This window comes from Canis lupus, chromosome 34 (genome assembly GCF_048164855.1).
Source record: "Canis lupus baileyi chromosome 34, mCanLup2.hap1, whole genome shotgun sequence".
Taxonomy (NCBI): domain Eukaryota; kingdom Metazoa; phylum Chordata; class Mammalia; order Carnivora; family Canidae; genus Canis; species Canis lupus.
In genome coordinates, this window is record NC_132871.1 from 5491065 (window position 1) to 5518658 (window position 27594).

Genomic DNA, 27594 nt, shown 5'->3' on the forward strand with positions numbered 1-27594 from the left:
TTAATGTTAATATCTGCTATAGATACTCTTCTAGCTTTACCTTTCTGCTTCTCAGTATGGTGTTCTTAGAACCATGTCTTTCTCACTTTTGTATTTCAATCAGATCACAAAGGGGGATGTTGATAGGGATTTAATGATTATCAATTCTCTTTTAAATTACATTTATTAATTTATTTATTGTTCAGGCTCCATAGTGTTAGGAATGTCCTGGGCATTTTATATCCTAGAATTAATAAAGTCTTGCATAGATACAGAAGATTTTTCAATATGAGAATATCCTTAGTTAGGCGGGTCATCATTTTGCAAGGTTGGGTCATGGTAGTAGTATCTTAGAAGGTAACCTTATAGTATTTGAAGTACTTGATTATGAAAACTACACCAGTTTATATTGGGTATTTTTTCATTTGGAAAGTTGCAGCTCTATATTTGCATAAAAGATACTCAATCGTTTTCTACAGCTAAGTATTTTTTGCTCAAAGGTAGAAATTGTTTCTCCCCTGTAAACTACTTATTGAATCACAAAGCCAGTCAGTTATTTTCAAAGATGGCGTTTCTATTTTCATTTCTGTCTTCTTTTATGTGTTCTGATCATTAGAAGGTAAGGAAGCCCTTCCAAAAAGCTAAGAAGATCAAAACCTGTTTGTAATATTCAGGCTCATGTTAAAAGTCTTAGGAATTATCAAAGGTTAGCATCATTCTCTTTGGGAAGATATCATTAATATAATGCTGGTTCAGATTTTTTTTTCATGTCTCTAATAGTATATGTTAGAATTTTGGTATTTTAATAAAATTGATGAAGATGAAGATATGTAAGAAGCATCTATTTTGCATATGTCCTTTTTCTATCTGATACATAAATTACATATTTCAGTTTTAACTTATACTTTGGTAAGTATTGACATATGTATACACCTAAGAAACCATGACCACAATTAAGAAAATTAACATTTCTCTTAATGTCAGAAGTTTCCTTGAGCTCCTTTGTAATCCTTCCCTCCCTTTCCTTCTTCATCCCTACTTCCACCATTCCCAGGTAACCATTGATCTGTTCCTGTCACTCTAAGAATCATTTGCATTTTCTATAGCTTTGTAGAAAATGAGTCAGGCTGTTTGCACATATCTTATTTTACTCAGTATAAGTATTTGGCACCTACTCATGTCAGTAGTTCATTCCTTCTATTGCTCTATTGCTGGCTAGAACTTCTTTGGATGGATATGTCCTAGTTTGTTTTTCTGTTTACTGTTAATGAACATTTGGGTTGTTTGCAGTTTGGGGTCCTTACCAATAAAGCTTCTATTTTGTGTACAAGTCTTTGAAAGGACGTATATTTCTTGTTCTCTCCACCAAAGAATGGAATGGCTGATTTGTATGGTAGATACATGTTTAACCTTTAAGAAACTATTTTCAAAATGATTGTATGTATTTATATTCCCAACAATTGTGTACGGTAGTTTTTGTTGCTTAACATCTTTGCCAATACTTGATATGCCCAGTTATTTTAGTCTTGGCTATTGTAATAAGTGTTTGATTATATCTCATTATTGTTTTAATTTGTTTTCTAATGATTAGTAACTTTGAGCATCCTTTCATATTTGCCATGAATACATCTTTTTTAGTGAAGAGTTTGTTCAAATCATTTGCAAATTTTGTATTGGGTTGTTTATCTTGTTATATTGAGTTTGCAAGATCTTTATGCTTTAGATATGCATCCTTTATCAGATATATGATTTGCAAATATTTTCTCCCAGTCTTTGGTTTTTCTTTTCATTCTTTTAATAACATTTCTGAAAAACAGAAGTTCTTAATATTAATGAAATTCAACTTATTTATGTTTTTCATAGACAGTGCTTTAAGTGTTATATATAAGACCTCTTTGGCTGTGTCAGGAGGACAAAATTTTCTTCTGTTTTCTTCTAGGTTTATAGTTCTAGGATATACATTTGGATCTGTGATGCGTGTATGGATCAAAGTTCCTTTCACACATAGATATTTCTATTTATTCAGCACCATTTATTGTGAAGACTATCCTTTTTCCACTAAATTATCTTTGCACCTTTTTCCAAAATCAATTATATACATTAGTAGATATCTTTCTGGACTATATTCTGTTTCATTGATCTATCAACCTATCCTGATGCTAATAATATACCATGTTATGTTATTTTTACTGTACTGATTACTGTAGCTTTAAAATAAGTCTTGAAAGGGCACCTGGGTGGCTCCGTGGGTTATGGCTGCCTTCAGCTCAGGTCCTGGGGTCCGGGGTCAAGCCCCTTGTCGGGAATCCCTGCCCAGTGGGGAGTCTGCTTCTCCCCCTCCCTCTGCCCCTTCTCCCTACTTATGCTCTCTCTCTCTCTCTCAAATAAACTAAAATCTTTAGAGAAAATAAAATGTCTTGAAGTTTTATAAGTGTTAAAATACTGTAAGTCCTCCAAATTATTCTTTTTATTACATTTGTTTTGAATCAGCATGTTAATATATACAACAATATCAAAAGCCTCCATGGACATTTGCTAGGATTGCATTGAATCTATAGTTAAATTTTGGGGAAATTATGTGTTAATAAGATTGAGTCTTTCAATCCATGAATACATGCATCTCATTTATTTAGGTCTACTTTAATTCCTTTCAGCAATGTTCTGTAGTTTTCAGTGCATTGGGCTTCCATGTTATTTTGCCAGACTTACGTCCTTTTTGGTACTATTTTAAATGATACTGCTTTTCGTTTGAATTTCATATTGTCCATTACTATCATACAGAAAGGATGTTGGCTTTTAATCTGTTTTTCTTTATTGCAGACTTGTTAAAATCATACCCCTGGGAACAACTGCAGGCTGTCATGATTTGAAAGTGCACCTGAGGGTAGCTTCCCAGGGACATCCCCATTCATTTTCTATGATGATTTTGCTATTCTTGGGTTCTTTATTTTGAGTCATTTCTTACTCATTTCACTTATCAGTTAGGATTGGATTCAGCTGCACATAAAAGTCCCAAAATAATAGTAGCTTAAATACAACATTTTTTTGTTTTCTCATATGAAATAACTTCAGAGGCAGGTGACCTCATTTGGGTAGGTTCACAGCATGGGACTTGGGCCACTGGCATCTTCCTTCTCTGCCATTCATAGTGGGTAACTTCCTATTGCCAGATTGCCTCATGATCCTAAATGGTTGCTTGACCTTGAGACAATTCCACTGTATTTGGGCAGCAAGGAACTGGCAAGGATGAAACAGAATTCCTTCCAGCTGAGTTCAAGCCCTCTTCAAAATAATTGTTCTGAATGTCTTCACTCAACCTATTACGCTACTTGGCCAGAACGCACTTGAATGACTATACCTAGCTTTAAGAGAATGTGAAAAATGTAGTTTTGGGGGGGATGCCTGGGTGGCTCAGCAGTTGAACATCTGCCTTTGGCTCAGGGTGTGATCCTGGAGTTCCGGGATCGAGTCCCACATCAGGCTTCCTGCATGGAGCCTGCTTCTCCCTCTGCCTCTCTTTCTCTCTCTCTCTCTCTTTCCTCTCTCATTCTCTCATGAATAAATAAATAATTTTTTTAGAAAGAAAAGAAAAATGTAGTTTTTTAGGAGAGAAAATTGCTAACTCAAATAAGAGTTTATTCAGAAGATAAGCCAATCAGCTGAAGTACTTACTGCTTTTAAATGTACATGATACAACCCCAAATACAACCAAGCTGCACCAAGTAATTTTCACAAGAAGGATACACGAGTGGTATATTTTTAAGTCATTGTGGACTGTGAGACTCTTTTGCTCTCACACATAAAAGGTAGTTCACTAAGTATAACATGCTTGAGTCATAAGCATTACAAAAATCTCAGAACACTCAATGTGTTACTCCATTATCATCATAATTGGACAGGCCTAGCTTTTCCTTTCTAAGTAACCTGTTTTAGTTGTTTCTTTCACTTTGTTTTAGTTTGCTGACTGTATGAATAAGATTCTTTTTTATTAACACATAGATTTTATTTTGCAATGCGTTATCTGCTAATATTTTATCATACAAAAATGTATGGCACACAAAATAATTGTTTGTAGATTCCTGAATAAGAACTTTTAGTCTAAGCATGGCTTTTTTCCCATGGAGAGAGAAAGTATTTGTGAAAACTCTTGCTGAAATTTTTAACTTGTCTTTACACCCTTAGTCTTAGTATTAGAAATCATCCAAAGTAAATTTTCAGAAAATCTGCTACACTACCTCTAAGGTGGTGCCTAAAAGCAGATGTACTTTATTCTCTCTAAAATACCTTTGTTCAGGAATGGAATTAAATTCTGTCTACCGACTTAGGAAAATGGACAAATTGTCTTCACGTTGTTTATCAATAGTACGTAGAGAGTAAGGAATATGTTTTCCTTTTCTGCTGAGGATAGAGTAGCATCTTCAGAAACACTTGGTTTATAAAATTAATGCATAGAAATTTTTTAAAATGTTAGGAAACATATAGAGATATCCGTATTTACATTATCTTACTCCATGAGATATCTATTGTTGCATAAAAAATTATTCCTCAAATTTAATGGCTTCAAACAATAACATTAATTATCTCACAGTTTCTTTGAGTCAGGAGTCCAGACATGGCATAGTTGATCCCTATGCTTCAAATTTCCTTGGGGAGTTGAGATACATTGTATGTGCAGAAGCAAAAGAAAATATTGTACAGATTTGTCTCAGGTGAAAAATCACTTCAGTAAAAATACTAAGCATACATACATAAATTTTTTCTCATCATAATTATATTTTCTCAGATCTTTTGCCTTTCATTTTTGTTTGTATTGCTATATACAGTGAATAGTTGCTACAGTGGTGATATAAAGAGTACCCTTTAAATAATATTTTAGTGCCAGCTCTGAAAAAAGAGAACAACCACAGAATAAATTCTAATGTTAGAAATATACTTTTATGGAAATATTTATATTGTTTTGAATTTTCAGAAAGACTGTCCTTGAAATAATACCTAAAATAGCTATCTATCGCCCTAATATTATTAAGAGGTGGATATAATTTTCAAGAGTTGTTTAAGAGACAAAAACTGAACTTAATTATATCAAAAAAAACTCCTGAAAATATTTCTATTTCATGACCTAGAAAGATATGTTACTAGTTTAACTTGATTTGTGTATTTAATACTGGACTATTTTCCATATAGTTATAATAAATCCTCTTTTTATTTCTCTTTCTTATTACTTTTTTGAAACAGACTAAGATGCTTAGTGAAGCAGCTGGAGAGAGGTGATGTTAACGTCGTAGACTTAAAGAAGAATATTGAATATGCAGCATCTGTATTGGAAGCTGTTTACATTGACGAAACAAGGTATGCTTTAGCCCCCTTCCCTTTTATCTTCTTTGCCTCTCTCCCTTTCTCCTCTTTCTTGGCCTTCATTTATCTCAAACATGAATTTAGCACATCTTAGTCATGAAATCAAAATCTTATAAAAATTTAAAGGGTTTTTCTACATGTAGCTATTTAACTGGACTATGACCCTTTCCAAAAAAATACACATTTAAACCTGAAGAGCTGAATATGGAAAAAAATAGCCAAACAATTAAGTCATAAAATGAACAAATTAAAGTCTCCTCGCCCCCTACCCTCATTATCTTTAGGCGCAGATTTGTAAACGTCGGAGACAGATATAGGCTTATATCAATTTTCACTGATATACAGATTTTCCTATTATCCCAAGATTTCAGAGTTCCTGCTAAGAAAATGGGCGTCACATGCTCACACATTCCCCTAAGATGTACCCATCAGACTCTCTGTGCAGGGCTTGCTAAGAGACAGTCCCAAGTGCATCACCTAGACCTTATCACCTAGCCTCATATTTAGCAGAGTGGTTAGACAATTAGGAAACGGGGATTTATTTGAAGAGCATTCTTAGCCTCCTGCTGTGGCTCTTGACCAGGTGATTGGCTTTCCATTGGTCATTTGACACTATTTGGAGACATTTTTGGTTTGGTTGATGGGAGTGTGCTACTGTTATGTGATGGGGAGAAGCTAGAGATGCAACTACAAATCCTACAATGCACAAGAAAATCCCTCACAACAAAGAATTATCCAGCCCCAAATGTTGTTAATATGGAGACTAGGAAACCCTGGCCTTAAGAGAGAACTGTTCATTTTCTCTTTTTCCTCCAAGGAAGTACTTACCTCAGAACCTCAAGAGGGGGTGCTGAGGATCCTAATGCTAATAGAATACTCAGTAGAGTATGATATGACAGATTGTAAGAGACTTGACCACTATCTCTTGGAGTTTAGAGGGTACTGAGACTGGTTTCTTTACCTCAGCAGAGATAAAGGTGGCAGGCTGATTCAAACTACCTTGAATTCACAGGTAAAAGGGACACTGTAGGACAGCCCAGGTGGCTCAGCAGTTTAGCGCCACCTTCGGCCCAGGGCCTGATCCCAGAGACCCGGGTTCAAGTCCCATGTCGGGCTCCCTGCATGGAGCCTGCTTCTCCCTCTGCCTGTGTCTCTGCCTTTCTCTCTCTCTGTGTCTCTCGTGAATAAATAAATAAAATCTTTTTTTTTTAAAAGGGGGACACTGTAGAGGGAGGGACATGTCCCTCCAGAGTTTAGCCTAGAAAAGGCACTAAGTTTTTCAGAGTCATAAAGCAAGTGGAGTAGGAGTCCTTTGAAGGCATTCACCCATAATGAAAGAAAACTGACTTCAGAAGACGAAAAAGAGGCTGGCTGCATGGGATGATTGTTGAATGAACCAGGGAAAAATCATAAAGATCCAGTCCAAATATCAGAGAACACATAACACCCAGGAGGGTGTAGCAAGTTCTCTGAAGGACACACAAAAGCTCCCAAGAAGAGAAAAATAAGCAGCATTTGGGCATTTGTCACATAGATGACAACACACACAAACACCGGTCTTGTAACACCCTTTGACTCCTATAATTTCCTGCCACTCCCCCCCTCCCCGCCCATCATCAAGTGATGAGAAACAGCAGAGTGAGTAGAACAGATGATGGGACAAGGAGAGTGCAGACTTCCATCATGCCCCTTCGCTTCTGCAGGTGTCCAAGCATGAGTCAGGCCTAAGCTTGGCAGAGGTGACAACTGTTAAGCCAGATGTGAGACTGAAGTTCGTACATATCCATGTGTTCTGGGCATAAACACACACACACACAGAGCTGTTTCAGGTAAAAATTCACATGATTTGAAAATCAAGAGAATGTAAAAAGATGCCTCATGAAAGTCTTGCCTTATCCCATCCCAATATACTTATGTTTCCAACTCATAAATTTCTTATATATATTTCCAATGATTTATTACAAATTTTTATTCCATATTTTTCTCTTCTCCTTTTATGGAAGGTAGCGCACTGTATACACAGTGTTTCATGTTGTTTTCTTTCCCATAACTAAGGAAACTTGGAGGACTTTCTATGTCATATACTGACCTTTTTAATATCAAACCATGAGAATTTTCACTAATAACAGACAATAGAGGGCATGGTGCAGGCTGTGTTGCACAGGTGATTTTTTTCCTTCTCCGCAGACAGAACTCTTCTGTTAAAACATGATTTAGAGCCATAGATTGGGGGTGGGGATCATAGGCACACTTTTAGATTGCAAACCTTATGCAGAATTGTCTTCCTGGTTAACGTTCACTGAGTGTATATAATGTGTGTACTTCTAGGCAAACAGAGATTCGAAGTGTAAATTAAAAAAAAAATCCAATGTTCCTGTAATTTCCTTGCTCCTTCATTTTCATGTATGCTTTTCACAAATTATTCACAAATTGAATGAATGTGATATGTTTAAGATTTCTTCAATCTGTCCTTGACATTTTTATTTATTATTTTTATTTATAAAACTAAGGAAATTTTATCTTAAAGAATTATTTGGAGATTTACATTATTTATAACATTAAGATGGCATAATGCTGATGATCTCATTTCCCTAAATATATCTTGTCTTTCATTTGATAGATTATTATATGCTATGTTTATTAAGTTTCCCAGAAAATTATGATTCTGTGGAAATTTTGTTAACTTAGTTCTCCATGATCCCTAACTCATTTACACATATGTTACATTTCTAAGTATAGTTCCTTTTCATTTGAAAATTACTTTTTTAGAAAATTGCTTTTTTGTGGGAAGAAAAAAAGTACTTAACTGCTTCACAGTAGAACTAGTGTGTGTGTGTGTGTGTGTGTGTGTGTGTTCTCATTAAAAAAAAAATCCCTGCTCTTAACACTGTCACTCTCATTTTTTACTCAAATGACACAAAACTTTTCACTGTTTTATTTTAATGCTTCCATGCTTCCATGGCATCTTGATTTCTAAATTGGATTAGTAATACTACCCCACCTTTGGACCATCGTCCAAGGGCTTATCATAGGCTCCCCACAATCCTATGCAGTTGACAGGGTGACCATTATTTTCTGCACTTTACTAATGATAGATAGAACTAAAGCTCTTAGAAGTAAGCAGATTTGCCAGGGGTCACAGACTTAGGCTATGGCAAAACTAGGGACAGAAACTAAGGTATGACTTCTCTCTCTTAGTGCTATTCTCCCTGTAACTGGCATCCTCTTGGGATGTTTTTGTTTTGTTTTTTTTCATTCATGAGGGACATAGAGAGAGAGAGATGCAGAGACACAGGCAGAGGGAGAAGCAGGCTCCATGCAGGGAGCCTGACTTGGGACTTAATCCCGGGACTCCAGAATCACGCCCTGGGCTGAAGGTGGCGCTAAACCGCTGAGCCACCCGGGCTGCCCAAGGATGGTTTTTAATGACCTTTGAAAGATTAAGGTGACAATGTACAATAAAACATTCTGACAGTTGGATTTGTAGATCCTAGAAAAACAATACCTAACATTTATTACTAAAAGCCTCTTCTTACCATACATTTCCTGCTATGTGCCAGGAACTCTTCAAAGCATTTTCATGCACTCTTTCATTGAACCATCACAATAATCCTGTGAGCCAGAAACTTTTTTATCACCATTTTACATACCTAATACAGAGGAGGAAATGAATTGACAGAAAAGCTTACCCAAGCATCTCTTCTGCATCCCCTCACTCACATCAGACTCTGGAGACTTTGGAGACTTACTGGAAATTTTGATGAAAGCTCACATGCTGTCAGGGTTGTCAGCCTCAGTGGTGTGCGGATTGTGTTTGCATCACTGCCAACTCTGCCTTCAGTGATGCCACGTTGGTAGCTTGAAGTTGGCTGCAGTGTGAGTATTTATTTACACCATGGAAACTGGGAAATGCAACGAGTCAGGATTTGTTTTTTCTGGAGAGCCTGTGGTTAAACATTTACCAGTATGCCACTGGTTAGGCCTAAGATGATTTCTTATGTATATTCTAAGGCGGTAACTTTATGATCAAAATACCAGCTAGAAATTTTAGAGCAATAATACTTGATGTGATTTGATTTCCAATGGACTTAGTAAGACCCAGCAGGAAACTGAGAATGTTTTTGTTGAGATGCATTTACGATTATTAGGATTGCATTTGCCTTTGGAATATTAGTAAAACAGATGAGTTAGGAGGAGAGATGAAGAAGCAGTTGATTTTAAACTTTAAATAAAAAACTTACTGGCTTTTGAGATGTTTTTTAATGGAAAATTTTTTCTCTAGAAAAAAGTGGTTCAGTGAATATTCCAGAGAGGCACTTTTTTTTCATTTTGGGCTGGACCAAAGAAAAAGGTCAACACATGATAAAAGCAAGACAAAACAAATTACCAATTGGTTTAGAACCCATACACACAACACACACACACACACACACACACACACACACACACATGCACACACACGTTTTCCTGCTAAGCGTTAGTAACTTCAGGGTTTCAGTTAAGAAAACAAATCAAAACAAACAGACAAAAAAATCTCTCTGGAAGGATGAGAAAGATAAGTGAGAAAAATGAAAACAGAGTTTCTGACAGAATTTGAATAATAACCCTCTTTGAAGGATTATAGCATAATTTCCTAATGAATACAACTGTTTGTTGTTTTTTTTTAACAAGACATTTTACAAATATAAATGCCAATATTTTATGAGTCCTGTTTTGGGCGTATCCCTAGAGGCTATGGTTTTTCAAAGCTGCATGGTTGTAAGCCAGAAACATGTGGCCTTAAGGGGGAAACAAACAAACAACAAACAACTGTCCGATTATCCTTATTTAGACTGGGATATTGCCAGGCAAAGTAGCATCCTCGACCTCATGGATTGCTGCTGTTCATGAGAGGAGGCAGATGGCTGGCAGGTATCCTTTCAGAGATGGATATTATGCTTTCTAATACCACCTAATAACACAATCAGTCACCTCATCTTGTTATATGGATCAATCCAAGCCTTAGGATAACCATGGAGCACAGACTCTGGATTCAGAAAGAATGGACTGTTCAAAGCCTCGATCCTCCACTCAATACTTCCTTTCTTTAAGCATCTTACTTAACTTCTCTATTTCCTACGTTTATCATCTATGAAACAAGAATAATGAAAATGCTGACCTCATAGGGTTTATCTGAGGATTAAATGTAGCACAATACCAGATGGAGTAAAAGTTAAATAATAACCACTACTTTTATTTTACTAATAAAAACGCAGATACCTCTAGGATACATATCATATTAAGATATATAGTTTTTGTTTCCTAGTGAAACAAATAATTTCCTGAGTGTGGTTTTTGATCCTGAAAAGAAAAACTGAAGACAGGTGGGCTATAGTTACCTGGAAATGCAAGCAAAGCCCAACTGATAGAAAGGAATCTCGAAAGGAAACCTGTCTTGATAGAAACATTTTCAGTTGACTTCATGAGAGATTGATTTGAGCAAGAACAGGTTGATGTCAATCAGGACTTTTGGAAGTTATGCTGGTAGAAATTGAGTGAAGTTTGGGGCACCTGGAAACCTAACCCCCTTGAAATCATTGAGTACAGGAATTTACCAACAAATATTCACTCATGAAGCGAATTGTTATTGAGCATCTGAAGTGAATACACGACCCAGGTCAGTAGAGTTAGGAGTACAACTGTGCACATAGCTGGTGTCTAGAACTGGGTCAAGAGCTGTGAAGACAAACCTAGGCACAGGAACAAGTGCTGCAAGCAAGAAACAGAGAAGGTTTGAGTTAGAGAAACCCAAGCATCCTGACATTTTACAGGAGGAAACACTAAAAAGCTGCACTCGGTCATAATGAGAGAGAATAACAGGCAGTAAGAATTGTATGGAGTCAAGATTCCAAACTAGATAGAATCGGACTTGAAGGTATTCCTTAAAGTTCATGGGTTTTGTTCTCTGGCAAAGCTCCTCATGCTTATTCTTAAATAGATGGCTTCTAACAAAAGTAATTTTTAAAAAATGTCTGGAACATGCCAGATATCTGAGTATTAGAGTTCAGAAATATAGTGTCAGAGATGTGAAATTGGGGATTGTAACACAGGGGTCTCAGATATTTTTATGCTTTAATTTTATTTCAATAATTGGAACTCCAATAGCAAAGCTATTTCAACATGTTCCCCATCCTAAAGCTTTTGAGAATGCCCAGTGAGTGTTTACCTTGCTTTACCCATCTTCCCCGCTGTCACTTTCCTCTGCTGGCAGCTCTCTGGCTTCACACTGCTGAACTGTTCCTCTGCAGATCACCTGTTTTCCCCTGAAATCCAGCAATCCATAGGTGGGCCCTACTCCCAAGCATGAGCTCAACATCTTCCTCCAGTTCCCCAAACTGATGCTAGAGCTGTAACTGCTGTAGGACCGTCCTGATGGATGCTCTCAGAGCCCACAAACAACCCCTTCCACAGAGGTCCTCTACCAGGCATTTATCTGCATCCTCTAAAGTCTAAGTCCATCTTCCAGAAGTCAGCTTATCATCACCTACGGGAGTGCTTTTCAACATATTTTCCTATCCTGACTTCAGGACCTCAAGCTCCAAGGCCAGGAGAAAGGAAGGGGCTCTCAAAATTAACGTCAGGTTGTGCATTCATCTCATCTCAACAGCAACTATGTTCAAAGATTATGCAATATAAATCTCTATTTAGAAAAAAAAAAAGTCACTTTTTTCCTAAAGGACACTGAATCCTTAGTGATGCAGCTGTGCTTCCGAAGAGGACAACTGTGTACATTACTGTTCAGAGATAATTAGCCTCTTGCAGTCGCTTTGTCTCGATTTTCTGTATGGCAGAGTAGGGCATTCGCTTTAATTTTATGTAGCTAGTGGGCCTATTCAAAAAAATTTTCATAGAACAAAAAAGCAGCCTTTCTCTGAAAGTAAAATAAAACCTCTAAGAAAAAAAACCCAAATTATTTTTTGACTTTTCAAATGTGCATTTTTCTTCTAACCATTAAGGTTTCAAAAACTCGTGGAGTTCCATCTCAAGAGGGGTCTCCATGCAACCCTAGTAACTGAAGTCAGGGGATAGGATGCAATGTAGAATAGAGGGTGGAGTGGGAAGGTAGATATGTCAAGGGCAGATATGGGAAAGACAAGCATTGAAAGTTAGGCATGCAGCTACTGGACCGGAGACGTAGGAAGAATAGATACAGATGCAGGAGGCAGATCTGCAGATCCGGAGCATGAAAAGCCAGTAGAGAGTAGGGTTACTGAAAAGAGTAAATCAAATGCCACAAGGAAAAGTACTGGCTGCAGGTAGGATATCCCTGATGCCTCCGAGAGGAGTTTCAGGAAAGATTAGGGCAGTATGAAGAATTAATATGGAACAGGACAAGAAGAAATTAGATTATTTTTCAAGAATTTGCAAGCATAGGAAAAAGCAAAAACAGAACAGTCTATTAGTAGGGACCTTTACTTGTTTGTTTGTGCTTGTCTGTTTATTTGTTTCATACTTTTTATAGAATGGAAGGCTTCCTGTAGCCTGGACACAAAGAGTGAAAAAGATATTTGGGTTAAAGAAAAATAATATTTATAGATAGTTTAGGTGAGAAGCTACCTTGAGGAAGTTACCTAGGAAAAGAGACCAATGGCCAAGCATAAGTGGAAAATATAAGGATGGAGCTAACCAGTGCACAGACAAGGCCTTTCAAATAGGCAAAACTTAAGTAGCACTGTGAAATCAGAAAGGTTAGTTACGATTTATTTTAAACTCAGTTGTTCAGCATTGGCCAGAGCGTGACAATAATTATGGCCAAAATATAGACCGTGGGCTGTAAAACTATGGGCTCAGTGTGACAATGGAGAGCAAACTCTTTGTGATTAATCACTACAAGCTGCACATCATGAGGACACTGACCCATGTGTACTCAGTGGACACCTAGAGCCAGCATGGGCAAAAGGGGAAAAGAAGGGCAGGACTAATGAACACCTTTCACAAATATTTTAATTATAAGTGACAGGAAGCGCAACCAAACCACCTTCCAGAAACTCTCACTGCCAAAACATTGATGGCTAGTGCGGACTCTAAGCATAGGTGACTCCAGGCAAAAATGATGTCAAGGGACTCAACCTCTGTGTTTCACTGGCTCTGAAGTAGCCTCCTTTTGATCCTTTGAGTGGTAGCAGGATGGCAATGGTTATTTTTAAGCTTTAGAGCCTCACATCTTCAAATCCAGCAGGAATGAGAAAGGGTTTCTTTTTCAGAGGCTCCAGCAAACATAATCTTTATGTTTCATTGATTCTGGTCAGGTAACACATGTGTATCCCTCAAACAATACGACCAGGGGAGTTGGATATGTAAGTGCAGTGGTCAGATATCTCCCGAGGCAGGTAAGAGATCAATTTTATTTAAATCACATGCCACGCAATTGAGACTGGAGGAGAGCACTTTGCCGAACAACAACAACTTTGTCCTCTCTGGAGTAAAAATTAAAATGTCTAGGTCAGTACCACATGCAGGGGGCCTGGATCAGGATTTGTGTGGGACGTTGAACAAATCCTATCCAGGCTTCTCTCCTACTAAGGATAAGCCTCCGGGCAAGAGTTTTTTCTTTTTTTCCTAGTCATTGGTTATTTTTTACATGGAAGATGAAGTCTCCAGCCCCTTTCTGTTCTGGATTTCTGTGGCTTTATCCATAGTTGCAAAGTTCTTTTCAGAGACCTGCTCATGCCTAACCTACCCTGGTCACCAGCAGGGTGACAGGAGGTAGCTGCTTATCATTTGCTTAGTGAGGGAGCATTTATAGATATGGGCTCTTGTATATTTTAGATTGCTTTTATTTGGAGGAGTCCCTAAGGGAAATCAATTTGAAGGGTAGGTGCTAAGACACTATTGGAGCTCAGTGAACCACTAAAAAGCAAATTATGATTTTTTATGGACTCCCATTTTTATGGTGTGAGTTGAAGGGAGGGGTGGTTGTTTGGAGTGCTGTGTTTGTAGGCTGTTCTCACCCTGTGGATGGAGTGTGAAAACCAGGCTTAGAAAAAGTGGCAGTACATTTCGGTTGATTTTCATATTTTCTGTCCATCTGTGGTATGTTACTTTCTACAAACTTTCAAAAACAGCCTCACTAGTGAAAAAGGGAAAAAAAAAAAAATCTGACCAGATCTTTTGAGAGATGACTAACAAGAAAAAGCTCCATGGATTATATAAGATCTTACTGTTCGTGAAATTTGAGGTCAGTAAAATATAAATGATTATTTACTAGATTTGCAAAAGATATAAATTTAGGGGCACCTGAGTGGCTCAGTGGGTGAAGCATCTGCTTTTAGCTCAGGTCATGATCTCAGGGTCCTGGGATAGAGCCCCACATCAGGCTCCCTGCTTAGTCCCTTAAACCCCTTAGGGGTCTGTGTCTCTTCTCCCTTTGCCGCCTCCACCCCCACTTGTGCACGCTCACTCTCTCTCAAATAAATAAATAAAATCTTTAAAAAAAAAGAAAAATGTATCAAATATTCTTTTCCAATAATGATATTAAGAACAATTAAGATTATCTGATAATTAATTAGACCCAAAGCAACATATTATGCATGTTGTATATGTGATTGTATATAATTTTCAAGAGAACTTAGGAATTAGATATTTATATTATTTCCACTATAAAGTTAAGAAACTTGAGGCATAAAGAAACTAAATGGACTTGCTCAGGATCATATAATTATGAAGTGTCAAAGATAAATTCAAACTTAAATCCAGCATTAACTCTTCTCTTCTTCCTTGCCAACAGAACCCATTTTTTTCTCAATTATTCACTCTCCTCTGCAAAGACAAGTGATTCAGGGAAGACGAATCCCAGGCCCAGGGTCACAATGAGTGAAATCCTAATTGATTTAAATCAGTAATTAGCCTCCAATTCCCTGATCAATGAGTTTATATATGGATGCATGATGCAATTCTGGCATCAGAATTTTATGTTCTGGAACATAAAAGGAAGACTGATGGGAGTGTTGCACAAAAGCTTTCTTCTCCATAAAATGGGAGTCTGGAAAACCTATGCATCCAGGTCTTGTATCTGGGTATGATGCGGGAAACTGATACAACAATCTCGCTATAAGCATAACACTAAATCTAGCATTAAAGGTGGTGCTATAGAAAGATGGAGGAAACCTGAGTCCTTGATGTTATCGACCTGCTGATTTTAAAGAAGCCCTTCCTGGAGCCAACCTACCTCTAGTTTTCTTTTTAAGGAAAACACTAAATCTCTGTATTAGTTAAGCCACTTGAGATTAGGGTTGATGTCACATGCAGTGGAGAGCATCCTAACAACCGCACAGATCGCCTGTTTCAAAGCTCAAATTCTTAATCTCTAATCCATCCAGGGAGTCATCTTACCCTAATAAGAAGTCCTAACACAAAAGGCTGATTTCTAAGTTAGCTACTTAGAATTCACATCCTATTTTCCTGTAAAACAAAAAGGTTGATTCAGTTTCCAAGGTAGCCCACAAAACCTACTGATTCCATGATACAGCTCAACAATAATAGATGGTCCTTGGGCAAGTATCGAGTACTGGAAAGTCAGATACTTAAGACTTTTCTCATTAAATGCAAGGTTTTTCCTCATTCTTTGCCATATTTTATCAACAAGCCTGCCTCCAAAGTATATTTTGCCTCTGTCTACTGTCCCCCACTTTTCTCTCAATTCAGTCTCCGTCAGTCTGAGTCACTATCGTCTTTGATGCTGTCTGTCTAGACACAGCTCTGCACCGGGAGCTTGCTGTCCTTCTGTCCCACTTGGAAATGGGGGCTGAAGGTAGGGTGGAGCATCCAGCTCTCTTCTGTTCCAGGATCCTGGGAATTTATTTGGGGTGTATTATCACTCTCTTCAAGATTTTTCTGAGTTTGGAGAAGGTCAGGCAGGATTCAGGGTCTCTTCTCAAGATCCCTTCTGTCTTCCTTTCTGACTCCTCTTGTTAAACCGAGGGCATGTGTGCACAAAGGAATGAAAACTCTGCTCTGACTCATGTATTCTTCTGTTGTCTTTTCCTGGGCCTTTCCTCCTTTCACAGGATCTAGACTTTGAAAAGTCGAGTCCAGGAACAGGAGTTTTCTCCCTTTCGGTAATTGTGTTTCACGTATAACTTGAATCAGTGAATGAAATCATGGCTGACTATATGGACAAAGGGCCACAGGATTAGAGCAAATATTTTTAAAAATATTTTGGGATAGCATATTTCACACATGAAACAGGGCCTGACCAAAAATGTTAACATATATATATATATATTTTTTAAGATTTATTTATTTATGATAGACATAGAGATAGAGAGAGGCAGAGACACAGGCAGAGGGAGAAGCAGGCTCCATGCCGGGCGCCTGATGTGGGGCTCGATCCCGGGGCTCCAGGATCACACCCTGGGCCAAAGGCAGGCGCTAAACTGCTGAGCCACCCAGGGATCCCCAAATGTTAACATATATAACATGCATTGAAATATACAAAAAATGACTGTTTAACAACCACTAAGACTAGAGATTCTCTGCTTCTCTTTTTATACATCTGTGCCTTTATTCAACAAGTATTTATGCAGGACAATCTATATACAATGGTAATTATTTATCTATTATTATTTTGCTATTCTGTTTGGCTCTTGTTAACTCCCTCTTATCATTCTGGTCATATTTTAGCCTCACAGGTTTAGAAAGAAATATAGTCTTTATCTTCCCTCATACTCCTGTCTTCCAAATATATCTCAACTCCTCTAAGTAGGTTCTGCCCCTACTCCATTGAGAAACTGACTTTTCTATTTTACAATTAAGTAACATACAGATAATTCTCATTTGTAACATCAATATAAAATCTTCATTAATTAAGATACCTTCATGGAGATTGTCCTGCCGGTACCCTCTCAGTAGTTCACCAACACTCTCCATTGCTAAGTTCGTGTAATGCACAGTCGAATCTTGTTTTCTTGGCGGAGAATCCATGAATTGGCAAGCTGTGAATGGATGAGAGCAGTTCTCAAACTTTAGCATTCATGAGAGTCACCTGGAGGACTTGTTAAAGCGGAGTGCTGGTCTCCACCCCCCAAAGTTTCTAATTTAATAGGTCTGGAGTAGAGCCTTAAAGTTCCCAGGTACTGCTGATTCTGCTGGTCTAGGAACCACATTTTGAGAACTCCTGCATTAGGGAATGTCAAAATGAGGCTACAGAAAAGAGAGATAGAATGTTAGAAATGTAATGGTTAGAATTTTAAGGTCTTATTAAGAGTGTAGCCCAAGTATTATTATGAGATGATCTTGTGCTGAAATGCCTCCTTCGACCAGGAAATTCCATCATTGAACAGGAGCAAAAAGTAAGAGGTGCTGAATTGGAGATTAGCTGTGCCTCATAGCAATGAGTCTTGGGCAAAGGGGGAGGGCCCTTCCTTTGATTTGTGATGTGGTCACATCTCCCAGATCTGAGAAACTGTAGGCCCTTAGGCTTCATTTCTGGCCTACAGGCCACCCTTTTCCTTCACCCTAGCACTCTTAGTAGGCCTTGGAAGGATGCACAATTGGATGAAGAACAGAATGCGCTTCTCTTACTTCTCCAATTAGAAGAAGTAACATATCTCTTCCCTGAAAAATGGGGCAGGAAGACCAATACTAGGTAGATATTATGTTGTGATAATACGTACATAACATGAAAGCTACCATTTTAGCTATTTTAAAGGGTATAGTTCAGTGGAACTAAGTACAGTGTGGCACTACTATCTCTACTCTCTATTTCCAGAACTTTTTCATCATCCCAAAATAACTCTGTACCCATTAAACAATAATTCCCATGCTCTTCCTCCTCTCAGGCCCTGGAAACCTCTGTCCTATTTTTTGTCTCTACAAATGTGCCTATTTTCCTAGGTAAAATTTTAAAGTGGGTAAAAGTTATTCTTGGAGATTCCTCCCACTGCCTCGTTATGATCCTTGGAAACTTTACATTGTTCTTTGGCTCTCCAAACTCACTTTGACTGACTTCTTACTATAAAATGTCTCAAACACCTCCATCCCCATGAGAGGATACCCTCCTTTTCCTTCATGTCAGAAATGAAGATCTGCGTAGACGAACTCACGCAGATGTGTAAATAACTGGGGTTCTTTGAGGACTTTCTTTGTGACAGACACTTTTCTAAGTGCTTCCCTAGACGATTCCATCTTCACAACCCCACCATTAGGGATACTATTATTATCACTTCTCTTTAACAGACAAAGAAACTGAGACTCAGGTAGGATGAAGCACATTTCCCAAGACCACACAGCAAATATGTGGTGAAGTCAGGAGTTTGACTCCAGAGGCAGTTCTCCTAACCATGGAGGATGCTTATTAATCAGAAAATTTGGTAATTAATGGAATGTGAAGCTTTGTGCCTAATGGCATGTATTCAAAGATATTTTTGAGCTAAAAGAGCACTTTCTGGTGGGAAGCCAAGAGTCATCAGCCAGGCCTAGGGCAGTTTGCTGCTTCACCCATTCCCCCATTTCAATCTCCCAGCTGACTCCAAAAATACAGTCTGAATCCCAACTGTCCAAGCAACTTGAATCCTTCTCAGACTCCTCCTGCAATATTCCCCTGGCCCTTTCTGCCTATACTTGGGGACGGAACCTCCTCTTGCTAAGCCTCTGCTTCCATGGGTGAGTACAGAGGGGGCATAGAGCCCTCCTTAGGCCTTAACATGAAGAAAGCTCCATATGACTTTAACATTCTCCTTAGCTGGTCTTGTTTTAGCCAAGATTTGTCTCTTGAGGATTAAGCTAAGGTCAGCATAACTAACATGTCTCCCCACACCTGTACCCCACAAGTGTGCAGTCTTAATAGTAATATAATGGTCATTTTTTCACAGTTCAAAAAAAAAGCTAATAAAACCAAAAGAACAAAGTTATCGCATAGACAGAAAAAGGAAAGAAAACTGCCAACAACAACAATAAAACTGTTGAAATAAGTTTGTGAGCCTGCCATCTTAAATCCTTTTTGGAACAAGACAAGGAATAAATAAATAAATAAGTGTGCTCAGGTGTAGACTGGAAGAATTAATTCAAGAGTATCTCACACTCAGGAAGCAGGTTACTGGCAACTCACTATGGCATTTTGAATGTATCACCTTTTCTCATCCTGACATTTAATTTATTGTACTTCAAAGTACCCTGAAATTCTATGACCATCCAGATAGATCTATGAGAGAATGATTCAACGTACCAGTCTTGGAAAATAAATTTGAACATCCTTTGACCAAAAAATTCCCTGGTGGGCCAAATTCCCTTAATTTTTTTTTAAGATCAATTATTTTTTAAATATTTTATTTATTCATGAGAGACACAGGCAGAGGGAGAAGGAGAAGCAGGCTGATGCGGGACTTGATCCCAGGACCCTGGGATCACGCCCTGAGCCAAAGGCAGATGCTCAACCACTGAGCCACCCAGGTGCCCCAAGCTCAATTATTTTTAGTCCTAAATTTCAAGCTAGAGATGGGTTAGATAATAGTGATTATTCACATCAATATTGCCTGAAAGTGAAGGTAGTCTGGGTACCTAGTAAGAAAACATACGTTTGAGGTAAAGTAGAGCTGAGCAGTTAAAAACTCAAACCCCATCGAAAGATGAATGGATAAAGAAGATGTGGTTTATGTATACAATGGAATATTCCTCAGCCATTAGACACGACAAATACCCACCATTTGCTTCAACGTGGATGGAACTGGAGGGTATTATGCTGAGTGAAATGAGTCAATCGGAGAAGGACAAACAGTGTATGTTCTCATTCATTTGGGGAATATAAATAATAGTGAAAGGGAATAGAAGGGAAGGGAGAAGAAATGTGTGGGAAATATCAGAAAGGGAGACAGAACATAAAGACTGCTAACTCTGGGAAACGAACTAGGGGTGGTAGAAGGGGAGGAGGGCGGGGGTTGGGGGTGAATGGGTGATGGGCACTGAGGGGGGCACTTGACGGGATGAGCACTGGGTGTTATTCTGTATGTTGGCAAATTGAATACCAATAAAAAATAAATTTATTATTAAAAAATAAATAAAAACTCAAACTCTGAGATCAGACTTGAGCTCAAAAGTGGCATGGCCACTACTGGTTGTGTGGCTTGGAGCAAATCACTGAAGGTGTCTGTGCCTCAGTTTATTCATCAGTAGAATAAGGGTACTGATAATCATCGTATTCTCCTCATGGCGGAATTGTGAGGATTAGAGCGTGGCTCCTGGCCTGATTCATTGAAACTAATAGAGTCAGCAGCATTAGCATCTCTGAGTAAAGCTTTAGTATTACTCTTAGGGTTTTGGTTTGTTTTTTGTTTTTGTTTTTTGATGGGAGGCTGCAGTCAGCTCAGAGCACAGGTATGTGCTCATCAAACAAATAACACTAATGGATTAAACTATGTGGGAGCTACTTACCCCAAAAATAACCATACTGCAAAATGATCAACTTCTGTTAATTCTCCCAGCCATCCCTGGAGGGCTCACTTGGAACATATTTACCACATGAGTTCAATACCATCCTGAGCCCAGGGCCACTGCCTCCCTCGACACTGCCCCTCATTTCAGAGTGCTCACCAATGGCTCATTTTTGGAGTGCCCCTCCCCATGGGGTGATAAGTCTTCAAGCCAAGAAGTACTTGAAACTCATGCCCCTCTTCTCTCTTTTTGGGTCCATGGACTATAGAATCCCCTCCCCTGCCCATTGTGCTCCTCTCTCATATTCTGGACACTGAGACCCCAGAATTCTCTGCCCAAAGGACCCCTAGCCTGTCTCCTAAGTTTTAAGGGGCTTCTTTCATAGGTCTTTCCTCCTGAGATGGCCAGACCACTTAGGTCTGTGGTCTGTGTACCTCTCCACCCCTACAAGAATGGCCAACAAACAGCTACTTTCAAAGCTGGGCAGGTTGATTAGAGTGAGGAGGGAGGCTGCAGTATCCACCTGCTTATGCAGTAAGGCCTGAGCCGGAGGTTAGGTAGGTGCAGAAGGACAGCGGCCGCCAGCTGGCCCAACCTTGTCTTGTAAGGAGTTGAGAATTCTCAAGTCAAACTCAACTTGCCAGGCTTTTGTGAAACTTATTAAAAGGTAGGGGGATAGAACACATTTAACAATTCCATCATTTGATATTTAACTATAAAATATTTAATTATTTGGTATTTGGGAGAAATGTGCTCCTGCCCTGGGACCAGCAAATGTTAGGGGTAGAACTGAATGACTTGGTGGCTTATTGAAATGTATCCTTTACAAGAAGAGTAAATCAAGAAAAAGAAAATTTCAAACCTAGGAAGCCAGTTTCTAATTACATCCAGCACTTGAATCTTAATGCTCAGTAGGTGTAAATGTGGGCACCGATTGCCTGGAAATAGCTGTGTGGGTACACTGATATAACCGTTTTCCAAGAGTCCACTGTGGACAGAAATATTTTCACTGATATAATTGTAAAAGTCAAAATCTCATGACCTCTCTTTCCGTGGCCGCCTCCTTTATTCCCTTCCTCTTGAAAATTTTCTAGTTCAAAATATAAGCCCTTTGGGAGTTGTGTCATCTGATTTCAAGAGAAAATTTGGGGTATAAATAGCTTCAAGGATCAGTTGAGCACTGATTGGACAGAGGATCAGTTTTTACAGCTCCCCGGCCCCCCATCTATCCATAGCTCATTTTCAGGTACTCTTCACTTTCTGTTTTATTGACACTCTTAAAACAAAAAAAAAGAAAGAAAGAAAGGAAAGAGAAAGAAAGAAAGAAAGAAAGAAAGAAAGAAAGAAAGAAAGAAAGAAAGAAAGAAAGAAAGAAAGAAAGAAAGAAAGAAAGTCACATCACACAGAAGTATTTCTCAGAGGTTAACAGTGATAACATTTTACACATTTATTTTCTATAGAGTGCATTATTAGAATTCCTAAGAAAAATGCACCAGTGACTATGTTTTCATGTTGTAAGATATTTAAACACAAAGTCTTTATTTTTTTAAGAGCACTCATGATGTAAAGCAGTATGCTTACTCTGCCATCTAACATTAGGATGAGGAGTAATTGAGCTCTTAGAGATTTTGAAAGCAAAATTAATCACAGTATTCCAGATCCCATTTTATCAACCCTACATGCACAAATTTATTTCAAAAATGAAATGAGGGCAAAATGTAGTCTTACGTGTTTTCCATGTGACATAATCTTAGGTGAGTATTCAGATATTTTCACTTGTCTCACATAGATGGATAGGAAAACTGTTTATGTTTATGATAATTCTCTAACAAAACCCCAGGATTGCCCTTCCACATTATACTGTAGTTTTTGCTTCTGCCCAGTGAAACCTGAAGAGTCCTTGTGCTCAGAGGCAGGAAGGCAGAGGTATAAGGCAGGTGGCCAGGAGAGGGAGAACAAAAGGGAGAAGATGGAGACGGAGAGGAGTGGGGAGAAATATGTATCATTAGGTGTGTTAGTTTTTTAAAAATTTATTTATATTTAGGTTTTATTCACTTGTCTATCAAGTTTCTTCTCTCCAAACCAGAATAATTATTTTAATGAATCTGCTACAACTTATTGATAACTTCCTTGAGAATGTCTTGTATACTCTACTTTAGAGATGAGTCTAAAAGAGTTAGTATTTAACAGAAACACTGACTTCCTGGGCTAAAGGCATGTAAACAGTGTATTCAATTTTTAAAATTTCTTTGTACTTTGCCTATAATTCAAAATACCATAAAAATGTTTAATGTGTTTTCCACACCAAATATACATGTTGCCCCATAATTTGCTTCAAAAACTGTAAAGGGGTTATTCAAATGCAAATTATCCTAAAGGCAATGAAGGAGATGAAGTCACTCCCAGGCTGCTAGGACTTCTAAAGACCAAAATTTCTCCTACCATCCCCATTCTCACTCCACTCCTCAAAGGTAATCACTTATAATAGTTTAGCGTAAATATCTCTGGATGTTTTCTAGACACTCAGTAGATACATATTCATCTCCTACTCTGTGCCATGCACTGTTGTAGGTGCTGGTGATACAATAATGCACAAAAACAGACCAACTCTCTGCTCTCTTTATAGTTTAGTGGATTAAACATAAAATGAATAAACAATCCAGTAAACATACAACATTATATCAAGTAGCGGTAAATGCTAGGAAGGCAATAATAGAACAAAAAGACAGAGGTGTTTCCCAGTTGAGTAGGGGGGTCAGGGAAACCCTCTTTACCTGAATACAGTGAGAAAATGACCCCTTTCAAAACTGGTAAGAGAGTCAAAGCAAAGTGAACAACAAGTGCAAAGAAAGACTCTGAAGCCAAGCAAGGCTGGCAAGGTGGAGCACAGCAAGGAGGCCAGTGTTGCTGGAAGAAAATGAGTAAGGGGAAACTGATGAAAAGATGAAGGTAGAGGTAGCACTTGTGACAAGCTGTGTAGGACTTTATGAATTAGTTCTTGACAAGGTCTGACTCAACTTTAAAAGAGCATTCTGGCCGCAGAAGAAAGAGACTGAGGGCATCAGGACAAGAACTGGGGGACCAGTAGGAGGCTCCTGCAGTAGGCCAGGAGAGAGAAGATAGTGGCTTGGCCTCTCTCTCATTCATTGCCGGTCAGGATGCAAAACGGAACAGCCACTTTGGGAGACAGTTGGGAAGTTTCTTTAGAAAACTCAACATTCTCTCTCTCTCTTTTTCTTTTCTTTTTTCTTTTCTTTTTTCTTTTCTTTCCCTTCTCTTCTCTTCTCTTTTCTTCCCCTTCCCTTCCCTTCCCTTCCCTTCCCTTCCCTTCCCTTCCCTTCCCCTTCCCCTTCCCCTTCCCCTTCTTCCCCTTCTTCCCCTTCTTCCCCTTCTTCCCCTTCTTCCCCTTCCCCTTCCCCTTCCCCTTCTTCCCCTTCCCCTTCTTCCCCTTCCCCTTCTTCCCCTTCCCCTTCTTCCCCTTCCCCTTCTTCCCCTTCCCCTTCTTCCCCTTCCCCTTCTTCCCCTTCCCCTTCCCCTTCCCCTTCCCCTTCCCCTTCTTTTCTTTTCTCAACATACTCTTACCATACGATCCAACCATTGTGGTCTTTGGTATTTACTCAAATGAACTAGAAAAGTCTGCATACAATCATTTGTAACTACTTTATTGTAATTGTGAGAATCGGAAGCAACCAAGATGGCCGTAGTTCAATATAAACACAAACTAGTATATCCATACAATACGTTATGATTCAGCAATTAAAAAAAAGAGCTGTTAATACATGAGAAGACAGTTTGGTGCCTAGATCCATAATAGCTAAAAGGGCATTTTAGTTCCTTGCAAATGATTTTTGTGTTTCAAAACCAGAGGTATAACTGATGTGCTCTATTAAGTGAACATTAATATAATGGAGTTGTGCCTTTGTCATCTATTGGGTTTTTAATCCATGCAGTAGTTACCACGTAGTGTTCATGAATGATAGAAATAGTCTTTCTTAGCCTTTATATAGTATATATTATATATGTATAGCTTTTATATATATGAAAACCTCTATCTCCTTAGCCTTTATATTATTAGAGAGAATGAGAGAGAGATAGAGATTGAAATGGATTAATTACAAGGAATTGGTTCATGTGATTGTGGGGGCTATAGGCTGGAAATCTGCAGAACACGCTGACCCTGGCTAAAAAATCTGGCAGGAGCCAATGTTGCAGTCGTTAGTCGGAAGGCAGTCTGAAGGCGGAATTCCTTCCTCGTGAAAGAATCTTTGTCTTAACGCCTTCAATTAATTGGATGAGGCCAACTCACAGTATGTAAGATAATCTACTTTACCCAGTCTACTGATTTAAAGGTTAATCACCTCCAAAAAACACCTTGACAGCAATATGTACACTTAGGCTAATGTTTGACCAAATAACAGCACCACGCCCTAGCCATGTGTAACGTATAAAATTAACCATCGAAGAGGTAGGTGTTGCTTTTTCAAAATTTTCTTTTAGTCACAGGCTAGCATATCTCATGCTTTCCTCTTTACACACTCTTCCTTTATGTCTGTATCCACAAATGAATTCACATTACTCTTTCTCCAAGATTATATGTGCTCTTTCCTTCTTCATGAATGACATCATGCATCATGATTAAGAATTTCCAAAGTACCAGACTCCTAAGTCTCATATCTCCATTCAAAATCTCATTTCCATATGCTGATTTTGTCATGTTTGATGATCGGTCTTGGGTAATTTATGAGCTTAGGACATACAGCTGTAAAGTCCTCCACATCAAATTTGCAAAGAATCAATGGACCACCGTTACAGCGTGTCTCTCATTCTACTTTGAGTAGCTGATAAAACGAGGCAGCAGTAGAATTCTTGGAGCTCAGTGACATCACAGGATTACACCACAATGAATTCCCATGCCACCTGTTCTGTTCTGTGGTTTTACTTATCACTGAATAAGTAATAATAGAAATGGCATAAGCCCTTGAATTTTCAAACCACGTAGTGTAGTGTCTTGCTGCCATGGGCTAAACGATCCAATTTAAAATGGACAAAATGCTAAAAAAAACATTTTGCCTTGAATTACAATGTTGGTGTATTAAGAGTAAGTCAAAACCACTCAAACATAAGTTCCAAAAGAAAGTTAAAAATGAATCAAAGTAAGTATTAATCAGTTCTAACTTCCAGTTATGTAAGGCTTTTCTTAATCTTCATATGCATACATGTAGTTTTGTAATTCCAGAATTAATTGTATATATTTTGTCATAAGGTAATTTCATAAATGCATTTGTGCATAGTGGCAATGACTGCGCTCTGAATGTTTATAAAGAGCAGCATGTAGAGGTCTTCATGTAACCTTTTGTGACTCTTTGAGATAGCATTGGGTGCTGTGGGTGGGCTTTCTATTTTTTTTTTTCCCTTCCCTTGGTTCCTGCCCTCTCAAAGATGACTTCTTCTGGATGCTTTAGCACACACACTGTCATTCTGCTTTCCATCAGCTTATGATCCGTAGGCTTCACTCTGTACAAAGAGCTTTACCTAAGCACATGGAACCCCAAAGCCAAAACTCAAGTGTGCTAAAAATAGCTCTGAGTTATCAAATTGGTGCAGACACAGAAATAAGGAAGTCAGGAGGCAGACAGGTGGCCTGTGTTCTTCCCAGAAGCAAACCTCAGTCACTCTGTAGAGTGTTTTTGTCATTTGTGGGGAGCCTTTCACACCATCTTCTCAGTTCAGACCTTTGGGAAGTTCTGGATCACTGGAGCTGACCAGCCTTACTGGCAGGTATTACCACCCATCAGTCCTGACAGTGTTGTCTAACCTGGAGCTTAGAGAGGACAGGGGCCCTCGGCCAGCAGTTCTCAGCATGCCCTCAAGATAGCATCTGCACTTAACTGCAGGTGTTTCTCTTCCTCTTCCACTGGCATTGTCACCTAAAATGAGCCTTCAAAATAATCCATCTTTTTTTTTCTTCACGTTTTAATCTGTGATGTTGGTCTCAGAATGAGTATCTTTTAGAGTCCTTGATATATTATTTGCCTAAAACTTAGAGATACCTCTCAAATGAAATAGCACATATGAGTGACTTTTGTAGACTCCAAGGACTTAAGCAAGCAGCATGTGCTATCTGTACTATATACACAAGATCGTTACATATAAGGCGACTTCCATAGCTTCTATTCTCCTGTTGTCTTTCCACTCCAATTACCTTCCTTAATAACAGACATCTGTTGATGAACTCTCTTCTCTAATTTAGTTTTATTTATGACTAGGATAGTACATTAGTTGATATATTCTCTAGACTGGTATCACGGTACTGGGTTTGGGAAGCTGCAAATGCTCAAGACCATTGCTTGCCTTCAGAAGACCATCAGTTTGAGAAATTCAGAGCTTTCCAAATGTGAACCCAAACATTTTTCTTTTTTAGGTACCTCATATTAAAGGATGATCAGAGAGTGATTGCTGTATTTTAAATCCTATTGCAATGTTTGGTTATCAGTTTTCCTTCACTTTTTCCTAAAGTTTAAATATCGGTATAAACTTTTACAGAAGACTGCTGGATACTGAAGATGAGCTCAGTGACATTCAGACAGACTCAGTCCCATCAGAAGTACGGGACTGGTTGGCGTCCACCTTCACGCGGAAAATGGGGATGATGAAAAAGAAATCTGAGGAAAAACCCAAATTTCGAAGCATTGTGCATGCTGTTCAAGCTGGAATTTTTGTGGAAAGGTAAGTGAAATTGTTAGTATCTCAAGACAATAAAATTTGGAAGGCAAGAGATATACTTACCATATCAAAATTACATGAGTCAAATATTTTACTTATTGAAGAAAACTTCAGTTATAAGTATACCCAGAA

At 38.5% G+C, this 27594-nt stretch overlaps 1 protein-coding gene across 7 annotated transcripts in view; it reads left to right on the forward strand.

Annotated features, from left to right (window-relative positions):
• PDE1A (phosphodiesterase 1A) overlaps positions 1–27594 on the forward strand; it is a 335038-nt gene that overhangs the window by 232277 nt on the left and 75167 nt on the right. For 6 of the 7 annotated variants that reach the window (XM_072811394.1, XM_072811390.1, XM_072811389.1 and 3 more), the window contains 2 exons: positions 5215–5328; positions 27283–27465. In XM_072811394.1, coding sequence (XP_072667495.1) covers positions 5215–5328; positions 27283–27465 — 297 coding nt within the window. Of the gene's footprint in view, positions 1–5214; positions 5329–25661; positions 25893–27282; positions 27466–27594 lie in introns of those variants that run through there. The other variant, XM_072811393.1, reaches the window with a different exon arrangement.